Consider the following 21,367-nt stretch of genomic DNA (forward strand, 5'->3'; position numbering starts at 1 on the left):
TTTGCATTAATGAGAGATACCGTGTCCCCGTGTGTCAGAACCTGTCATTCTTGTCCTGAATTGGAAAGTGAGCGGAGTGTGACGGGATCCCATCCATCTTGAACCGTCCGGGGTTGAGTAGTACAAGAAACTAACACGGAACTCCAGCTTCCAAAATTCTCTCCAGTGCCTACAGAGCCTCGCGGAGAGCTGTGATTGTGAATGTCAACGCAGATTTGATTAAATCTTAGATTTAAGAGATATGTGGAGTCAAGACAATAGGAAAGTGTACAAGTGAACACATTTCTTAGCCCATTTCCCCACTGCCTGTGTGATTTATAAAAACGCAAATATAAAATATTTCCGTTCCAGCAGAGACGCCGCTTGCTCCTGCGGGTTGCCCCCCTCCACAGGCATCTCCAGCTGACTCTAGAGCTCAAGCTCCCCTTTAAACTTCACCCTGCGCAAGCAGATTTGCACCGGGAATGCCCGAGGCACCGGACGAAGCAGTCGGGTCTGGCCCCAGTCCAGTCCAGCCAGGAGGGGCTCCAAGCCGAGACTCCGGCACGCCCGGCCCGAAGCTAGGCACGACACCCTCAGCTGAGTCGTCCGCCGTCCCAGCATTCCCTGCGACCTTACCATCGAGAGCCGCTTCCGGCGTGGTTGGTGTAGGCGGGTGGAGAAGGAGCGGGCCCTAGCCGCTCTGTCTCATTCCCTCGCGCTCTCTCGAGCAACATGGCGGGTGTGGAGGAGGCAGCGGCCTCCGGGAGCCACCTGAATGGCGACCTGGATCCAGACGACAGAGAAGAAGGAGCTGCCTCTACGGCTGAGGAAGCAGCCAAGAAAAAAAGACGAAAGAAGAAGAAGAGCAAAGGGGCTTCTGCAGGTAAAGAGAGTTTTATGTTTTCCCAGTCCCCTCCGGGAAGGGCTGAACGGTTTGGCTCAGGCCCGTTGAGGGGGCCGGGACGGGGGCTCCGGAGTCCCAGACTAGACTGATTCTTAGGCCTGACAGGGTGGCAAAGCCGGGCTGTAGATTCCCAGTCTGAGAAGAGGCGTCATCTCCTGTGGGACTAGAGGGCTGGTGGGGGAGAAAAGAGTGCCTGAGGTTGGCGTGTGGTACCTCCGGGGTCGCTGGGCCTGAGCCCCTGTATTACTAGAACTCAGCTCCCACGCGCATCGTGGCACGGTCTTGAGATTGTGCACAGAGCACAGCCCTACCATCTTTTGCGCGATTTGGCCGCCGCCTCAAAGATCCAATTCTGACCCGTATTGCCGCGTCTTTGCTGGTTTGCTGGAGCAAGCTAGGACATATTTTCTTTGGGGGTGGGGGTGGGTTGGGCAAATAAAATGGAGAGCACACCTCCCCCCACTATCCCGGTTCACGCTGGGGTTGTTGTTGCAGCCTGCACTTTTGGGGTGTGTGTACATCTGTGTATGCCCGCGCGCTCTTGTCATTAATTGCAGAATTTGTGGTGGTGATACGAATTTTCACCTGCCTAATCCCATAGCATCGCCAAGCTTCAGGGCCTTTAGACCTGAATTTAGATGCCACTTGCAGGCAGTGCAGATAGGATATTCTGTGGCTCAGAATGGAACTTCTCAGGTCTTAACCTCTAGATCCACTGGTAAGGCAAGGAGAACTGCTGAGAGTTTACAGTTGGATATTATGAGCTAGGAACTTAAATGTTTTCGGAAGTCTGTTTTTGCTGCACAAGTTCCTTCACCTTAAGAAAAATTATTTTTACTTGTTTCTAATTAAAATCCCCAGAGAAACAGAAAAATGGAGAAGTCGGAGGCGATTAAGATGAAATTGAGAGAGGTCAAAGAGAGCTAATCTTCATCTTTCTGAAATTTTGATTAGATGGAAATGGAAGGAGAGTTGTAGCGTTGCTGGAACTCTTCCAGAGCAAAATTTATTACTCTGGTGGCTGTTCCTGGATTTCGAGTGAAATTCAGATACTGCTGTTCGTCTCGTAAGGTGTTCAGCTGACTGATCCTAATGTATTTTTAACAATTGTATTTGTTAATATGAATTCTCTCCAATAGCCAGAATGTCACTTCATTTCGTGCTACCTGATACTATTACTGTTAATACATGTAACATATTGCTCCTATAGGTAGGTTATAATCACTTCCAGAGCAGGGGCCTGGTCTTGTGCTTAGATATTTGAGCATTTTACTTTTTTAGTAATGGACTATCTTTGCCTATTTATTTTGACTTTACCCAGCCCATCGTGATATACTTCTTCATGAAACCAGGCTGCTATTACCTATCTGGTATTTAAGTATTTGTTGAGTCTAATAGCTGACCACTATTACAAGTTAAACTACTTGAGGATAGAGACCAGTTCACACTTTTGTTTATCTTTTAGCTGCTAGTGTGTGTAATGGATATTTTGTTGAGTAAATTAATGAATGGATAGTACTGTGTACGTATGGAAGATTTTTGTCATTAAACGAATTATGTTATGTTCACAATAATGTTTCTGTTTTTGTTTCCTGAGAAAAGGATTTGTAAGTTTTCCAAGATCATTAGAGCATATTCTAGTGGGAAAGTGTCTGTATTAGATTCGATTTCTGCTGTTTTGTTTTGATCAGCAGGGGAACAGGAACCTGATAAAGAATCAGGAGCCTCAGTGGATGAAGTAGCAAGACAGTTGGAAAGACAAGCATTGGAAGATAAAGAAAGAGATGAAGATGACGACGGTAAATGGTTAATTTGATCTTTGTGGTTAGAAAAGCTAGAAAATGTAGCTGGACGTGGTGGTTCACAACTGTAATCCCAGCACTTTGGGAGGTCGAGGCGGACGGATTATCTGAGGTCAGTAGTTCAAGACCATCCTGGCCAACATGGTGAAAACCCCGTCTCTTCTAAAAATACAAAAAAAAATTTAGCCAGGCGTGGTGACACACACCTGTAATCCCAGCTACTTGGGAAGCTGAGGGAGGAAAATTGCTTGAGCCTGGGAGATGGAGGTGCAGTGAGCTGAGATTGCATCATTACACTCCAGCCTGGCCAACAGAGCGAGACTGTCTCAAAAAAAAAAAAGAAAGAAAAGAAAAGGAAAGAAAGACAAGCTAGAAAATGTGATATTCCTTCATCAAAATTTACCCAGATAGTCTTTTCTCTGTTTCACTTGTTAGAGCCTCAATTAATGTCACAGATTAAAAAGGAAAAGGTGTTTATTAGTAAGTCTTGAAAAAGTTCGGTGTGTTAATTAGCTGTTCAGATAGGACAGATCTCAAGTTTTAAAAATATACTTGGTAGAAGGCAAAGTAGTGAGTATTAGTAAGATTGAGGGATTATTTAACTAATACTTACTGAAGAATTACTATGTACTAAGTACTTTCCTAGGTTATTTTCACATACATTCACATTTTAACCTCACAAAACCAAGCAAAGTAACCTACTTGTGCTTATATATTCATTTTGTTTTTTAGTAATGGACTATCTTTTCCTATTTATTTTGACTTTACCCAGCCCCTCATGGCTTTACCCAGCCATCTCATTTTACAGATAGGGAAGGGGTAGTTACATGATTTACCCAAAGTGACACAGCTACTATGTGTAGAATAGAGCCAGAATTTCAAACCTAGTGCCTGACTGCACGTTTGTTCCTTTTACTCTCTCTCTGTCTCTTTTTTTTCCCCCCCTTTTTGAGACCTAGTCTCACTCTGTCACACAGGCTGGAGTGTAGTGGTGTGATCTCGGATCACTGCAACCTCCCAGGCTCAACCTGCCTCAGCCTCCCAAGTAGCTGGGATTACAGGTGCCTGCCACCATGCCCAGCTAATTTTTTTGTATCTTTAGCAGAAATGGGGTTTTACCATGTTGGCCAGGTTGGTCTCGAACTCCTGACCTCAAGTGATCTGCCCACCTCGGCCTCCCAAAGTGCTGGGATTATAGGCCTGAGCCACTGTGTCCAGCCTGTTCCTTTTACTATCTATACCAAAATTACCTCTTTTCATTCTCAAAGGATCATATAGGAGTGCACTAAGTTTTATTGTAAATTCCTTGACCCTAACTCCTTGTGGGTGTTTGGGTACAATAAAATTTTTTTTAAGACAGCAACTGCTAATTGATGTTATCAGTAAAACAGTGGAGGAAGAGACAGGTAAGAAAACTTACTTTTTTCCACCCTCTTTTGGCAGAGGAAAAATGAGCTTTCCCATTCTTTTTATTTGTGATTGCCTACTGCTGAGAACATCTGCTCCACTTCAAGCACCACCAGCCTAGGGTTAGGTCTTTAACCATTAGTTGGGGCTGTACTTTAATTATTGTGTTAGGGTAATGTAGAGTAGTTGTTTTCCTTTAAAGTGATATGTTTTCTGCCTTCGAGAAGCTTATAGTGAACATTTGGTGGAGAAAAATGCCAAGATTCAAGGGAATTATTAGCTTTTCCTCTTCCTTAAACCTCCATTCTACATTGGCGTATGCTTTAGATTATGAACTTATTTTGAGCTCTTCACAAGAAAATGTTTTGTAAATTCAAGGCAATATAGTAGGTTGCTATAGACCCACTATGTATACAATGTCATAATGCTTCCTGGGCCTATCAGGCTAGTTAAAAAATACTAGCTGGGTGTGATGGTTTATGCTTGTAATCCAGACAAGCCTGGGCAACATAGTGATACCCCATTTCTAGCCACCACCCCCCCCCCAAAAAAATCACAGTGCTAATCTTGAAGTGTATCTTGTTCTGTTACATCTCTACAAAGTTGCCCGTCAAGTTGGAAATCTTAAATGTGTTAAAGAGGATTTTAGGAGTATTTGTAGTTATTTCAGTAATCAGAGTCAGTCAATACTGCTTACCTGTTGTTAGGTCTCTGAGGGAATTGAAAGGTAGTGTTTCAAAGTCTTTCTCCTAATGGAAAACGAGACCGAGTACATTAGCTCTCGCCTGTAATCCCAGCACTTTGGGAGGCCGAGGTGGATGGATCACCTGAGGTCAGGAATTCAAGACCAGCCTTACCAACATGGTGAAACCCTGTCTGTACTAAAAATACAAAAAATTAGCCAGGTGTGGTGGTGGGTGCCTGTAATCCCAGCTAGTTGGGAGGCTGAGGCGGGAGAATCGCTTGAACCTGAGAGGTGGAGGTTGCTGCCAGTGGAGATTGTGCCATTGCACTTCAACCTGGGCAACAAGAGTGAAACTATGTCTCAAAAAATAAGAAAAAAAGAAAACTAAAGATATGGTTGACAGACAAAACCTAGAGGTGAGAGGGTATTTGGGTACCTATAATAAAATTTATTGAAATTTGGTGGTATAATTGTGGGCTGAATGCTGAAGGAAGGCTCATTGGAAGGAATAAAACTTGAGTAAAACCAAACAAAAGAAATTGTTTTGGGTTGGGGTAATGTTAAGAAAGCATTTGAAGCATTGTGGTAATACAAGCTTGCCATATGAGGTGATTGACTGAGGGAGCCTTGGAGGTTTTTTGTATTTTTTTTTTTTTGAGATGGAGTCTTGCTCTGTTGCCCAGGCTGGAGTGCAGTGGCGTGATCTCGGCTCACTGCAAGCTCTGCCTCCCAGGTTCACCCCATTCTCCTGCCTCAGCCTCCCGAGTAGCTGGGACTACAGGCGCCTGCCACCACGCCTGGCTAATTTTTTGTATTTTTAGTAGAGACGGGGTTTCACTGTGTTAGCCAGGATGATCTCGATCTCCTGACCTCGTGATCCGCCCACCTCGGCCTCCCAAAGTGCTGGGATTACAGGCGAGAGCCACCGTGCCCGGCCACCTTGGAGGATTTTTAAGAAATGTTATGAGCCAAGCACAGTGGCTGGTGCCTATAATCCCAGCTACTTGGGAGGCTGGGATGGGAGGATCTTTGAGTCTGGGGGCTTCAATGTGCTACGAAAGCACCTGTGACTGGCCACTGCACTCCAACCTGGGTAACATAGTGAGACCCTGTCTCTTAACAAAAAAGCAATGTTATGAAATAATAATTTAGGCTTTATCAATATACAGGGGTGTGTAGGAAAGGCAAGGAAGAGATCATTTTGGAGGCCTCTTAGAAATAGTCCAGGCATGTGGTAATGAAGATGTAAACTGGTAGTCATAAATAGGCATGGAGAGGATGGATCCATTGACCCGTAGTGTGGAAGCAGAATTCAAAAGACTTGGAGACTTGCATTCTGGGAGCAGGAGTAAGGCATTAGTGGACTCTGGGAGTTTGAACTTGGATGGCAGAATGTTGGTGCTGTTGACTGAAATAGTGAAGTTGGGAAAGAGCCAGTTAGACATTGGGGAAGAGATTTGCAGGCCGAGGGTAGTAAGTTTAATTTTAGATGTGCTGAATTGGAAACTGGGGTATTGGTATAAAAAGTTGACCCTGTGGGCATCTGACAATGCGCTGGAGGTAATTCATTCAATACATTTTGAGTCCGGCTCATTAACATATAATTTCCCTAAAATAATAGTCACTTCTTTTTTTTTTTTTTTTTTTTTTTGAGATAGAGTCTCACTCTGTTGTCCAGGCTGCAGTGCAGTGGCACGATCTCAGCTCACTGCAACCTCTGCCTTCTGGGTTCCAGCGATTCTCCTGCCTCAGCCTCCCAAGTAGCTGGGATTACAGGTGCTCGCCACCAGTCCCAGCTAATTTTTGTATATTTAGTAGAGACAGGGTTTCACCATGTTGGCCAGGCAGGTCTCGAACTCCTGGCCTCAAGTGATCCACCCGCCTCAGCCTCCCAAAGTGCTGTGATTACAGCATTTTGTCACCCTTTTTAAGTGTATAGTTTGGTGAGTTTTGACAAAGTACGCAGTTGTGTAACTACTACCACAACCTAAAATACAGACCATTTCCATTTAACATTTCCATCTTCAGAAAAAGTTGTGTCTCTTGTAGTCGGTTCTCTTGCACTATACCTAACCCTTGGCAATCACTGATACGTTTTCTGATCCTAGTTTTGGCCTTTCCTGGAGTATCCTGTAAATAGAATTATTTGGTATGTAGTTTTTTGTGTTTGTCTTGTTTTACTTAGCATAGTACTTTTGACAGTCATTGAGTTGTGCATATATCAATAGCACATTCCTTTTTATTGCTGAGTAGTAGTCCTAATATGTTTACCCTTTTACATTGAACAATATATGGGGTGTTTACAGTTTTGGTCTATTGTGAATGAAGTTACTATGAACATTTGCATATGAGTCTATGTGTAGATATGTTTTCATTTCTCTTGGGTAAATAGGACTGGGTTGCCTATCATGGTAAATATGTGTTTAAACTCATAAGAAGCTGTCTGATTTCCAAAGTGGCTGTACTGTTTTGCATTCTTCTCAGCAATGGTTGAGAGTTTCAGGTTGTTTGTATCCTTGTAAGGACTTGGTATGTGTCTGTTTTAACATTTTAGTCTTTGATAACGGGTATGTAGTGCTTTGTCATTGTGGTTTTAATTTGCACTTCCCTAATGATACTGAGCATCTTTTCATGTTTTTATTTGCTTTTTCCTTTATCTTTGGTAAAGTGTTTGTTCACGTCTTTTGTCCATGTTTTATTGGGTTATTTGTCATCCTATTGAATTGTAATAGTTCATTGTATACTCTGGATGCAGGTTCTTTATCAGATAATATGTTTTACAGATATTTCTATGAGTTGGCTGTTCACCTGGTTAATGGTATTGCTTATAGGACAGTTTTAATTTTCTGTTTTTTAAATTTATGGGTAGTGCTTTTCGTGTCCTGTCTAAAAAGTTAAGTCATTGCTATCTCTAAGGTTACAAAGATGTTCTGTGTTCTCTCCAAGAAGTTTTATATATTTTTAGCTGTTACGTTTAGGTCTATGGTTCATTTAGAATTAATGTTTCTAGATAGTGCAAGGCAAAGCTTAAAAGCTTGAGACTCTTTTTTTTTTTTTTTTTGTAATATGGATTTCCAGTTGTCATTCAACAGATATGAATTGATTTGGGCATAGTAGTAATACAAATAAACATACACAGCCTCTGCTGGCTGGGCCTGGTGGCTCATGCCTGTAATCTCAGCACTTTGGGAGGCTGAAATGCGATTCGAGACCAGTCTGGGCAACTTAGTGAGACCTTGTCTCTGCAAAAGATTAAAAAATATGAGCCAGGTATAGTGGTGCATGCCTGTAGTCTCAGCTATTCAGGAGGCTGAGGTGGGAGGATTTCCTGAGTCTGGGAGATTGAGGCTGCAGTGGGCTGTGATCCTGCCACTGCACTCCAGCTTGGGCAATAGAGGGAGACCCTGTCACAGAAAAACAAAAAAAACCAACCATCTCTGCCTATGAAGAATATGCTGGGATACTATGAAGAAAAGACATGTAAAAGCACAAATTGCAACATGGTATAATGGTTGGAACTATAAACATATACAGATTAATATTCAGATCCTGGCTCTTCTACCATCCTGGCACAAAGGTCTATAAATGGTGGCTGTTTTTCTGTACTGAATACAGACATTGGACATTAAATAAGGTAATTAGCCTCAAAAGGATGAAAGTATCCAAGAAGGACCTTTTTGTTCCATGTTAAAGATGAAGAAACCAGGGTAGAGAGAGACTAATAACTTGCCCAAAGTCACACAGATGGAAATATTTTTTTCGTGTATGTTTAATATTGGTTATGTATCTTGAAGTATTTGTTTTAGGTTGTGCTACATACACTAGTCACAACCTAAAACAAATACTTCGAGATACGTAACCGATTTTAGTCTGGAAAAAACTATTGTTTCTCTAGAACAGAAACTATCTTGGCCGGGCGCGGTGGCTCACGCCTGTAATCCCAGCACTTTGAGAGGCCGAGGTGGGCGGATCACGATGTCAGGAGATCGAGACCATCCTGGCTAACAGAGTGAAACCCCATCTCTACTAAAAGTACAAAAAAATTAGCCGGGCGTAGTGGCGGGTGCCTGTAGTCCCAGCTACTTGGGAGGCTGAGGCAGGAGAATGGGGTGAACCCGGGAGGCAGAGCTTGCAGTGAGCTGAGATCGCGCCACTGCACTCCAGCCTGGGCGGCAGAGCGAGACTCCATCTCAAAAAAAAAAAAAAGTAACTTCTTATTTTTCTGTCCCTATTGCCTGGCACTTAAGAACCCAACAAACACTTAATGGAATGAAGAAGGTTACTGTTAACATTATAGTGATATGTGAATTATATTATAATTTTTGTTTATTTTTTTTTTTGTGCTTTTTGTTAGGTTTTTGGATCTAAAAATCCGTAATGAGTAAGTCAGCAATATTTGTGTTTTGGGTTTGTTGTTGTTACGATACAGGATTTCCCTCCCGTCACCCAGACTGGCGTGCGGTGGCTGGATCTCAGCTCACTGCAGCCTTGACTTCCCTGGCTCAGGTGATCCTCCCACATCTCAGCTTTTCAAGTAGCTGGGACTATGGGTGCATACCACCACACCTGGATAATTTTTTTGTACTTCAGTAGAGACAGGGTTTCACCATGTTGTCCAGACTGGTCTCAAACTCCTGGGCTCAAGTGATCCACCTACCTCGGCCTCCCAAAGTGCTAGGATTACAGTTGTGAACCCCTGTACCTAGCCTAATATTTGTATTTCTGCTGTTCTCTTCTGCTTGCTAGGTTTCTGATAATTTCATAAGATTGAACATAAGAAATGGTGATTTTGAGGCTGGGTATGGTGACTCATGCCTATAATCCCAGGACTTGGGAGGCCAAGGCTGGCGAATCAGTTGAGGTCAGGAGTTCAAGACCAGCCTGGTCAACATGGCAAAACTCCATCTCTACTAAAAAAATACAAAAAATTAGCCAGGCATGGTGGCATGTACCTGTAATCCCAGGTACTTGGGAGGCTGAGACACGAGAATCACTCAAACCTGGGAGGTGGAGGTTACAGTGAGCTGAGATTGTGCCATTGCACTCCAGCCTGGGCAACAGAGCTAGACCCCGTCTCAAAAAAAAAAAAAAAGAAAGAAAAGAAAAGAAATGGCAATTTTTTAAGTCAAAAATAGTCAAGTATTGGCATTTTCATATAGTTCAACCCGCGTAAGTCCTAGATAACGTTACCTCCCACTTTGCTAAACTGTTGCTTCCTGTTTCTAAATTTTTTAGAGATGGAGTCTCACTATGTTGCCCAAGCTGGATTCCAACTCCTGGACTCAAGTGATCCACCTCAGCTTCCCTAGTAGCTAGGACTATAGGCATGTGCCACCACACCTGGGAGCTGCTTCCTATGTCTTATTTCAGTGAAAGAATAAATGTAAACAAGAGAAAATAAACTAATGTTTATTCATTTATTGAATAGAACAAATACTTGTCTTCTTGTACTTTCTTTGTCCCTCTGCTTATGAGGTTTAAATGAACACGTACTTGAAATGTCTTTTCTTAGATGGAGATGGCGATGGAGATGGAGCAACTGGAAAGAAGAAGAAAAAGAAGAAGAAGAAGAGAGGACGTTAGTGTCTTAAGTTAATGTTAATTGATATATTAGAAGTGGTTATTCGGCCGGGCGCGGTGGCTCACACCTGTAATCCCAGCTACTCGGGAGGCTGAGGCAGGAGAATCGCTGGAACCCAAGAGGCGGAGGTTGCAGTAAGCTGAGATCATGCCACTGCACTGCAGCCTGGGCAACACAGTGAGACTCTGTCTCGAAAAAAAAAAAAAAGAAGTGGTTATTCACTGACAGGTTTGAAGAGTAGGTTTGAAGTTTCTTAAGGTCCTAATATATGTTAGGGAAGTAAACTTAGGCTTAATAGAAGCAGAATTTAGTGAAACTAGTAATTATTTAGAAAATAACTGGTTTGACAATCCTGTATTTTCTTTAGCTATTAACTCAGCTAAGGGATGTCAATATGAATTGGTTGCATTTTACTGCAAGTTAGGGATGAGTTTCTAAAAGTTTTGTGATTTAAAACTTGCATAATTTAAAGAAAAATTCTGTCAAGAGTGGCAGAAGTGGTGCCACTGTGGTGGTAGGGTAAACATCGTTTGTAATTTACCTTCCAGTTTTTAAATTATGAGATTCTTGATGAGTATTTAATGAGGAGTCCCGTTATTTAAAATGTGTGCGTATGGTGAGACTTTATTATTAACAATAACTTTTATATTGTACTATGAGATTTGTATAAAATATCCTACTTGTTTTGAGTTTCTATAAGTGCCACAACCAAACATCATCAGGGGCCTGAAAATACATTAGGGAGACTAAAGGGAGATTTCATAGTGTTGAGGAAGAAAGGTTGGGTTGAGAATGACAACATGTAAGTTTTAATCTTGGATGCCATTTGGGCTGTTGTGGACCACTGAATGTCTGGTTATGCCTTCCTTTAAAATTTTTCTGGCTAAAATTTTATGAGTCAGAATTTTGGGGGCTTAATGGTGATTCCCCTGGTCTCCAGGTGGTGGTGGGATAGCCTTTGCGTTCAGGCATCCATCGTTACTAGATCCTTCTACTCTAAGAAGAGGATGTCAACTATTCTCGTAGCCTGTGAGTGCCCATGAGTCTATATTTGATGAGCACAGGATACTTGCATTCCAGGAATCTTCCAGGGGCTGTATGTCCGATTCTTTCCATTAAAAAAAATTATTAAAAGTTTGGCTATGAGAAATAGTATTACCTGAGAATGAATTAAGAGATACCTATTTCTTAAAAAAAAAAAAAAAGAGAGATACCTATTTCTCTAAATACTCTAAAATTGCACCCTTCTGAAGGCAGACTAGTAGGGAAGAGTGTTATTAGAAGACTGTTTTATATTTGCCCTTGATAGAATTCTTCTGACAGATGTTTAAGTATGATGCCATTAACCTTTGTTGTGCTTCCTCTGAGGATGTTGCTGAATGTACTGTTCATTATATTTCTTTATGATGTACTCCTTTTTTTTTTCTGCTTAGTATCAAGAATAACTGTGTTTTTTTTCTGAGTATCAGTCTGTTTCATCTCAGAAACTGTGACTTGTGCAAATAATATATATATATTTTTTAATGTTGGCTACTAAAGGGCTTTGAGCCAAATTTGTGGTTTTTGTATTGGCCTCATTTCAGGTACTCTTTTATGTTCTTGTTTTGGTTTTTACTAATTTACTTTGAATGTCTCTTATTTGTTAATTTTTTATATCCTGGTAGACTTCTTGAATCATTTCTGGAACAAGCCAAATAGTATAATCATGGACAGTTCAGTGCCCTCATTTTCCTCATCTATACAGTGGGAAAATTATAAATGATAGTTAATGATAACTATAGTACAGATTATTACAGATAATTCATAGTTTTATATAATGACTTGGATGTAATACATTATAATTTTCAAAGGTTATCCAGGATTTCATCTGATCGTTCATTTTGTAGATGAGGAAACTGAGGATTCGTACTATTTAGCCATTTGTTCAAGTCACAGCTAATAAGTGGTAAAGACTAGACTTTAACTTTGATATTCTGATAACAAATTGTATATTTTTTCTCTAATGATCTTTTTAAGTCCCTTACCATGTAATTTATGCACAATATAGAAGGCATCTTTATCAGATTTGTAGATGAGATAATGTTGGAGTGATAAAATAGTTTGACAAAAATCAACATTTCAGAAAACCAGAATTGATTATGTATGCTCTTAACTTTTATACCTAATATACTCTTGAAATAATAGTTTTTCTTATTAATATATATTAGGTTTATATTTTCATTTTATTGCTATAGGACTTCTTATTACTTTGGTTTGTACTTGTGAAAGCCAACCTCTCTATGCTATTCCATCTCTAGTATAGTGAATGAAGATGAAAACATTAGTAAGTGTGCTTTTTGCCAAGGCATGTACTGTTTAAATACATAGTGGAGTTCTGAGGAGTTAAAAATTTCTTTTTCCCAAGCAGCAATAAATCAGTGAGGAGGTGGCCAGCGTGAAGTATCTTCTGCTTTTAACTGTGACAGCAAGGAGGAGGTTCCTTAAAATCAGAACATATAACAACCATTAGGAACTGAGAAAACTCTAATAAGTGCTTAATTTTATTTTTAACTACAGAAGTTAATGCTTTATTTGTATCTCACAGCAAAAGTTCAAACAGACCCTCCCTCAGTTCCAATATGTGACCTGTATCCTAATGGTGTATTTCCCAAAGGACAAGAATGCGAATACCCACCCACACAAGATGGGTAAGGATCATCAAATCACTTCCAGTTTAATTTTTGACAGTTATAGCTTAGCAATAAAGCAGATTTGACATTTCTCAGAACTTTGCTCCACTACTTTAATAAATGCTTATAAATTTGTCGTAAAGAAGATACAGTAGAAGCCCTCTTATCCAAAATGATTGGGACCAATAGCAGGTTATTGGTCATTTAAAAAGTATATTCAACTGAGGATCACAAAATAAAAATTCTTGTAGATAAAGGTTAACTTAAATTTGTTTTTCACCTCTCTTGAAATTTGGATATGGATTAGTGCTTTCCTCCCCCCTCATATGTATTCATAACGTGTTATCTACAATTCCATTTGGGGTTTCTGAGTGACAAAAGGGTTGATGTCTACTATATCTTTACTTTTTTTCCCTGAAACCTTTTGATAGTTCTTACCTACACTTAATTTGACAGAAGTATTTTTTGATGACTTATCCTTATTGAGATTTATCAGGGTAGTTAGTTTTCATGGAAACAGTTTTTTTAATATTATTATTATTATTTTTTTGAGACAGAGTTTCACTGTTGTTGCCCAGGCTGGAGTGCAGTGCTGGGATCTTGGCTCACTGCAACGTCTGCCTCTTGGATTCAAGCGATTCTCCTGCTCCAGCCTCCCAGTAGCTGGGATTACAGGCATGCACCACCCGCCTGGCTAATGTTATATTTTTAGTAGAGACGGGGTTCCTCCATGTTGGTCAGACTGGTCTTGAACTCCCAACCTCAGGTGATCCGCCTGCCTTGGCCTCCCCTAAGTGCTGGGATTACAGGGGTGAGCCACTGCACCCAGTCAATATAACATTATTAAATCACATCATTACCATAACAAGTACAGATGACTTAAACAGTCTTGGGAACAGATTCACCTGATTCTTTAAGGTGTTCTGTAAGGATACATTTCACATGGTTAGCAGAAGTGGCATTATGCAGACATACTGAGAGCATGGAAGCTGAGACCAAACTATCTGCATTTGAGTCCCAGTTCTAATGTTTATTAGCTTTGTGACTTGGGCAAGTAATTATCACATCTGTGCTTTTATTTCCTCATCCGTAAAATGGGTACTCTGCGGGGTCATTGTGAGGAATGATATATATGCATAGCACTTGGAAGAGTAGATGCATAGTAAACATAAAGCAAGCTAGTTCCTGTTATTTAGAGTAATAACCTGTCACCCACAGTATTTATAATATCGTGGACATTGATCAGTATGTTTTACAGAGGGAATTAAGAGTATTGTTTAATCCAGTGGTTGCAGTCGTTGGTTAAGAAAGCTTCTACTGTAGCTCTTGTTTTCTTGGCCTATAAAGACACCTTTTTTTTTTTTAAGCATAAAAAAGAAAAGAAGAAAGAACATACTGTTGTTACATTACCACCTGCTCCCTCATTTCCAGTTATGAATGTTCTTAGGGAATAAGTCTGTGAAATTCTGGAATTATATGGCATGGGCTTCTTTTCTTTGAATTTGAAATCATCTGTTGTCCCTATCTTAAAAGCACCTATTTTTAAAATGCCACAGATACAGATAATTTTACATGAATAAATTCTTATAGTACGCATGATATGATCACATTTATTTTTAAATATAATCTCTTAATTTTTTTTTTTTTTTTTTTTTGCTTGTTCCCTCTTCTTTTCCTTCCTTCCAGACCCATGTTAACCACCTAGCAGGTAGCCTTCCATGTTTTTTTCTATGCTCATATATGTATACATCTGTCTGTTTATGTAAGGGAATGTTTGATCATTGTTTGTTTTACAAAAATGGAATCATAGGCACACTTTCCTCCATCTTTTCTCATTCAGGGCTAACCCTTGGAAGTTCCTCCAAGTCAGTTAGAATAGTTATATTATTATCTTGAATGACTTCATAATATTCCATGGTGTGAGTGTACCGCACTTTATTCCACCATTCTCTAGCTGATGGCCATTGCTTTTGTCTGCAATAATTTTGCCACTATAAACCATTCTGCAGTAAACCTCCTTAGGTAAATAGGTAGCTGGATATGTAGTGTATTTTTCTCTCTCTCTCTCTCATGTACTGGTAGTTATATTCTGAAATAATTTTTTAGGAGTGAGATTGATTAATCAAAGAATGTATTAATGATTTCCAATTCTTATACTACTAGTGATTTCGTGCATCTTTTGATCATAGGCTTTGTTTATATCTTTTGCTCTTCCAGAAGTTTTAAATATTTAAATGCATTATATGTCCATGTTTAATACTTCCGAGTTCCCAGTAGTCTCTTAGATTTTCTTGAACACCTATTTTGTATTTTATTACATCTTTAATCTAGAATTTTTTGTGTAAGGTTGGGAGCACTAATTTTATATTTCTTTCCAGTGCAGAGTCAGTTTATTGTTTATTAAATAATCCATCCTACTGAATTGAATGACCACCTTTGTCACATGCTGTATTCCCATGTATGTAATGGAATCAGTTTCTGGATTATTTACTCTGCTCCACTGATCTGTTTCTTACGCTAACACCATTTTAATTTGATATCCCAAACAATTCTTTTTAATACTTAGCTACTCTCAGTCGTGTAGTCTTAAACACACACACACACACACACACATACACACAAATGTCCTTGTTAGAATTCTCATCAGAATTGCATTTATATTTATGTATTAGTTTCTGAAAATTGATAGTTTTATCACCTTGTCTTATCCAATGTCATGGAATGTTTTTGATACTTTTTTTCACTTAATGCGATTTTTATTTCAGGTAGGTTCTAGCCCTTTTTAGTTAAATTTATTCTTAAGTGTTTTATGGTTTTTGTTAGTGACATGAGTTAAATATTTTAATCCCATTTCTGTTTCTCTAGAGTGGAGGAAAGCAATTGATTTCTTATACTTGTTAACAGATTGTTAATACTTTTAACAATGTGAATATTGTGCAACATTTGAAGTGGTATTTAATACGTGAAAAAAATGAGATTTTTGTAAACCTCAAAAACTTCCTTTTCCTTACTCTCAGCTTCTGTTGAAATTAAATAAGAATAACTTCTGTTTTTGAAATAATAAGGGAGATATTAATTACATGTTACAATACTTTTCAAAGTAATTGTCATAAATATTGCAGTATTGTATGTTATCCTGGAGAAATACAGAATAAGTATAAGATAGTATGGTGTGTTTGCTTTTTAATAAAACTCAATACTTTTTACATTCATATAACCAGTTTTGACTATTTGTAAATGGATCAGATTCAGTATTCTTACAGATTTGATATAGTTTGTATCTTTCCTTCATTGTTTTATTAATAAACTTTTATTGGAAAGTGAATGAATTATCACAAATAACTCACCTTTGAAAGTACTCTAGGTTAAGTGTATTTTTAAAAACTTCTTATTTTGTACAAAATTAATTGGGCGTGGTGGTGCATGCCTGTAATCCCAGCTACTTGGAAGGCTGAGGCAGGAGAATCTGTTGAACCTGGGAGGAGGAGGAGGTTGCGGTGTGCTGAGATCACACCATTGTACTCCAGCCTGGGCAACAAGAGCAAAACTCTCTCTCAAAAAAAACCCAAAAAACTTCTCATTTTGAAATAATTTTATACTTCCAGAAAAGCTGTAAGCATAGTACAAAGAATTCCCACATACCTTTCACCTAGATTTCCTTTGTTTTGCCACATTGTTTTTTTCTTCTCTATCTCAGTGAAATATAACAAGTATGCATATTGTCATATACAAATAACATTCCATTTTCTCCTTGGAAGACAGATATAAGGCAAATGTGAAAAATGTTAAATTGGTGAGTCTGTATATATATAGTTTTTTTTTCTTTTTTTGTTTTATTTTGAGACAAGGTCTCACTCTGTCAGCCAGACTGGAATACAGTGGTGTGATTATAGCCCACTGTAGCCTGGAACTTCTGGGCCCAAGCAGTTCTCCTGCATTGGCCTTCCAAAGTGTTGGGATTACAGGCGTGTGCCACCACACCCGGCATAGTATTTTTTTTCTGGGCCATTTGAGATCAGACTGCATTTTTGGCTGTAATACTAGGTAACGTATATACAGTATCCTTTTCAGGGTGTTATATCAAGAGACATACAATGTCAGTTTGTTCCTTATTGGTGATGTTTGATTTTTACCGTTTGTTTAAAGTATTAGCCAGTTTCTCAAGTGTACTAATTTTTTCCTCTTGTAATTATTAACTTGTGGGTAGTTGTTTTGAGTGTATCCACACGACTGTTGTGAACTCTTCTCACACATAGCTTGAAACCTTTTTTTATTTTTATTTTTTTGAGATGGAGTGTTGCTGTATTGTCCAGGCTGGTTTACAATTTCTAGGCTCAAGTTATCCTCCCATCTTATCCTCCCAAGTAGTTTTGAAACAAATTTTTAATAGTTACAGTAATGTTTGTTTACTTTCTAAAACCAGGATCCACTTGAGGTTCTCATTGCATATGGTTAGAGGCCTCACCTTTTTCTCTTTTCAGTGCCCCATCTCTTTGAAGCAACCAGGCAGTTGTAGAACGTCTCATGTTGTGGGATTTCTCCGATTGTTTCCTTGTGGGATGTTGAACTTTTTTCTCTATTTCTGTGTTTTCTGTAAACCGGAATTAGGTGTTAATGGGCTTAGATTGGATTTAGGTTAAACATTTTTAACAAAGGTATGAAATAAGTGATTATGACCTTCACATTGTACCATATTCTGCTATATTAGATGTAATGTCAGGCTATCCTACTGTTTTATTGTGTTTTACCTCTTGATTAATGTGACGGCCAACTCTTTTTTTTTTTTTTTTTTTTTTCCCCCTTTAAAGGTACTTTTTGCTTTTTGCAGTTTCCAAGTAATCTGTGGGGCTACTTTGGTATCATTTGGAGTATCTATCTTCCTTCCTTTTCTTCCTATTTAGTTTATGCAAACTTGAGAAGAAAGGAATATCCTTTTCTTAACAACTTTTCACTTAATTCTTTTAATATCCATTGATGATCCTTGCTTTTATGGTTATTTCATTGGTAACGGCAAAATGGTGGGTTTTTAATTCTTTCATTCCTTCTGCATTTATTAGGTGATATTATTCTGTAAGAATTTTCTCTATCAACTGGGAATCAACTATAGTTCCTTCTTGTAATCAGAGTTAAAATGTGCTTTATTTCTTACCCTTTAAGCACCAGTTTTTAAAGGAAGGACTTTATGTGATATATGCATACATTTTAATTGTTATTATTATTTTTTTGAGACAGGGCCTCATTCTGTTGCCCAGGCCGGAGTGCAGTGGTGCAGTCTTGGCTCACTGCAACCTCTGCCTCCCGGGCTCAAACAGTTCTTGTGCCTGAGCCTCCCGAGTGGCTGGGACTACAGGCGTGCACTGTCATGCCTGGGTAACTTTTTGTATTTTTAGTAGAAACAGGGTTTTGCTATGTTGCCCAGACTGGTCTCGAGCTCCTGATCTCATGCAGTCTGCCCCACTTGGCTTCCCAAAGTGCTAGGATACAGCTGTGAACGACCACGCCCGGCCATTACTGTTTTTTGAGATAGGGTCTCATTCTGTCACCCAGGCTGGAGTGCAGTGGTGAGATCATAGCTCAGTTCAGCCTGACTTCTGGGGCTCAAGTGATCCTCCCACCCGTCTCCCAAGTGACTGGGACTACAGGCATGTACCACCTTGCCTGGCTAAAATTGTGTTTTCTTTTTGTAGAGATGGAGTCTTGCTATGTTGCCCAGGCTGGCCTTGAACTTCTGGGCTCAAACAGTCCTCCTGCCTCAGCCTACCAAACGGCTGGGATTTTAGGCACCTGGCCTATTTTGTGTGTGTGTGTGTGTGTGTGTGTGTGTGTGTGTGTGTTTATGTGTGTATGTGTGTATATATACACACACACACATATATGTGTATGTGTGTATGTATATATTTTGGTAGAGACAGGGTCTCACTGTGTCACCCTGGATTGTCTTGAACTGTTGTCTTCAAGCAATCCTCCCACTTTGGCCTCCCAAACTGTTGGTATCACAGGAGTAAGTCACTGTGCCTGGCTTTAATTGCTATACTTTGTTTAATTGACTGAACAAAATAAGATCAAATGTAGGAAAATCATATTCTTAGTAAAGGTGTGAGGCAGATTTAAAAAAAATTTTTAGTCCACTTATAAGGAATTTTTGGGGAGTCTGGAATTACAGACCCTGATGCTAGGTTTCTTGTATTGTTAATAACTTTCAATTTGAACTCGAGACTTTGAGCAAAAGAATTTCTTTAGTTCTGTTTCTTTTTTCTTTATTACTTATTTTTATTTTTTATTTTATGTTTTTAGAGACAGGGTCTTGGTCTGTTGCCCAGGCTGGGGTATAGTGGTGCAATCATAGCTCACTGTGTCCTTGAACTTCTGGGCTCAAGTGATCCTCCTGCCTCAGACTCCTGAGTAGCTGGGATTACAGGGATAAGTAAGCCCAATGCCCAGCTAATTTTTTTTTGGTAGAGACAGAGTCAGAGACAGAGTCAGGTTGGTCTTGAACTACTAGCCTCAAGTGATCCTCCCACCTTGGCCAGGGTCTGTAGTTGAGGGCAGAGTTGAGTGAACTTTTTCTTCGAAGGGCATGTAGTAAATATTTTAGGCCTTGAGTGTTACTTAGCTTTGCCATTGTAGCATGAAAATAGCTGTAGACAGTACATAAATGAGTGGGCACATGTTGCAATAAAATTTTATTTACAAAACAGCAGGGGAGGCAAATAGCAATACCTTGAAGTTATCACTTTTACACTTGTGTAATTTATACTTGGTGATCACTAAGTTGCAAATTGTGTATTCAGTATTTAAGAAAGTGTAAAAGTTGTTTAGATTTTTAAAAAATATATCGTTTTAAAGCAGTTAATGTTTTTCCTACTTACAGGGAATCATGGATCTCATTCCCAGATATTAAATAAAAAATTCTGTCAGATGGGGTGACTTCACGCCTGTAATCCGAGCCCCTCAGGAGGCTGAGGCAGGGGGATCACTTCAGGGCAGGAGTTCGAGATCAGCCTGGACAACATAGCAACCCCATTTCTTTAAATAAAAAGTCTTTTAAAATTAGCTGGGTGTGGTGGTATGCACCTATATACTCCCAGCTGCTTGGGAAGCTGAGGCAGGAAGAACCTAGGAGTTTGAGGATATAGTGAGCTATGATCACATCACTGCATCTGCCTGGGTGACAGAGTAAGACCCTGTCTCTTAAAAAAGAAGTTCGTTAGCACTGGCAGTTTTAAAATGTGAGCCATGTCTTTCAGGGAAGAATACCTCTTATATTTATATATACAATTAGAAAAACCCAGCACACCCATGTAATATGTGTTTTGAGGACATATATGCAGATTTCCAAGTCAGTTTCTTCGGTTAGTAGTTACCCTGTTGGCAAAATTAAATGCAAATTGTTGTTGTGCTCCTTTGAAGTCTCTAAAGTATATAAGACCTCAGGTGGAAGGATGACTCTTTCCTACCTACTCTGATTCTAGGACTCTTCAGACTTTTCTGATTCTTTTGTTATCTTTTTTGTTGTCAGGGTGTTAGTTCCTCTGACTGAATGAAATCTCACAGGAGGATTTTTTTCCTCCCTTAGAGTCTTAAAATGGTTTTAATTTCATTTGGGTTGGTTGCAAGTGTTTGGCTTTTTGTATTTCAGAAACTTTGTTGACATAAACTGAATATGTAATGTATTTTTATTTGAACTGTCTTATTACTTAATATAGTTGTATCTCCCTCAGCTTTTATGCTTGTTCTACTGTTTTATGACTAATAGTATGCTATGCCCACTCTAAAGGCGAACAGCTGCTTGGAGAACTACAAGTGAAGAAAAGAAAGCATTAGATCAGGCAAGTGAAGAGATTTGGAATGATTTTCGAGAAGCCGCAGAAGCACATCGACAAGTTAGAAAATACGTAATGAGCTGGATCAAGCCTGGGATGACAATGATAGAAATCTGGTAAAAGGAATATTTTTTTGTAAGAACATGATAAAAACATGTTTATAAGTACTAACTCTCCAATTATAATGTTTGGCTTTCATTACCACTTTGCTAAATCTTTAAGTAAAGGTTATAGAAATGTCTTCTAGATTATTTTAGTGTCACTATGAGAAAACCATGAAGAGGAGTACACATTGGCACCTCAGCCACCCTATTTTGTGCACAGTCATTACTGATTATTTTCTGTCTGGAAATGTTATTTTGCTATCTAACAATTCATACTAAGAAATAAAAAAGTATTGGAGCAATTGCCCAAACACTGAACATGATGATAATACAGTAACAAAACCAAGTAATTATTTCTCTAGTTTTTCCTTTTGATAAATGATTAGTATAACATGTAATTCTCTGATTCC

At 39.3% G+C, this 21,367-nt stretch overlaps 1 protein-coding gene across 2 annotated transcripts in view; it reads left to right on the forward strand.

Moving 5' to 3' along the window:
- Positions 1-581: 581 nt before the first annotated feature.
- Positions 582-21,367, forward strand: part of METAP2 (methionyl aminopeptidase 2) — a 43,687-nt gene continuing 22,901 nt past the window's right edge. Inside the window, exons 1-5 of one of the 2 annotated variants that reach the window (XM_010383905.2) lie at positions 582-865; positions 2,578-2,685; positions 10,293-10,358; positions 12,946-13,048; positions 20,808-20,969. In XM_010383905.2, coding sequence (XP_010382207.1) covers positions 715-865; positions 2,578-2,685; positions 10,293-10,358; positions 12,946-13,048; positions 20,808-20,969 — 590 coding nt within the window. In that variant the 5' untranslated portion in view covers positions 582-714. The remainder of the gene's footprint in view (positions 866-2,577; positions 2,686-10,292; positions 10,359-12,945; positions 13,049-20,807; positions 20,970-21,367) is intronic. The other variant, XM_030939148.1, reaches the window with a different exon arrangement.

The sequence above is a fragment of the Rhinopithecus roxellana genome, chromosome 10 (assembly GCF_007565055.1).
Source record: "Rhinopithecus roxellana isolate Shanxi Qingling chromosome 10, ASM756505v1, whole genome shotgun sequence".
Taxonomy (NCBI): domain Eukaryota; kingdom Metazoa; phylum Chordata; class Mammalia; order Primates; family Cercopithecidae; genus Rhinopithecus; species Rhinopithecus roxellana.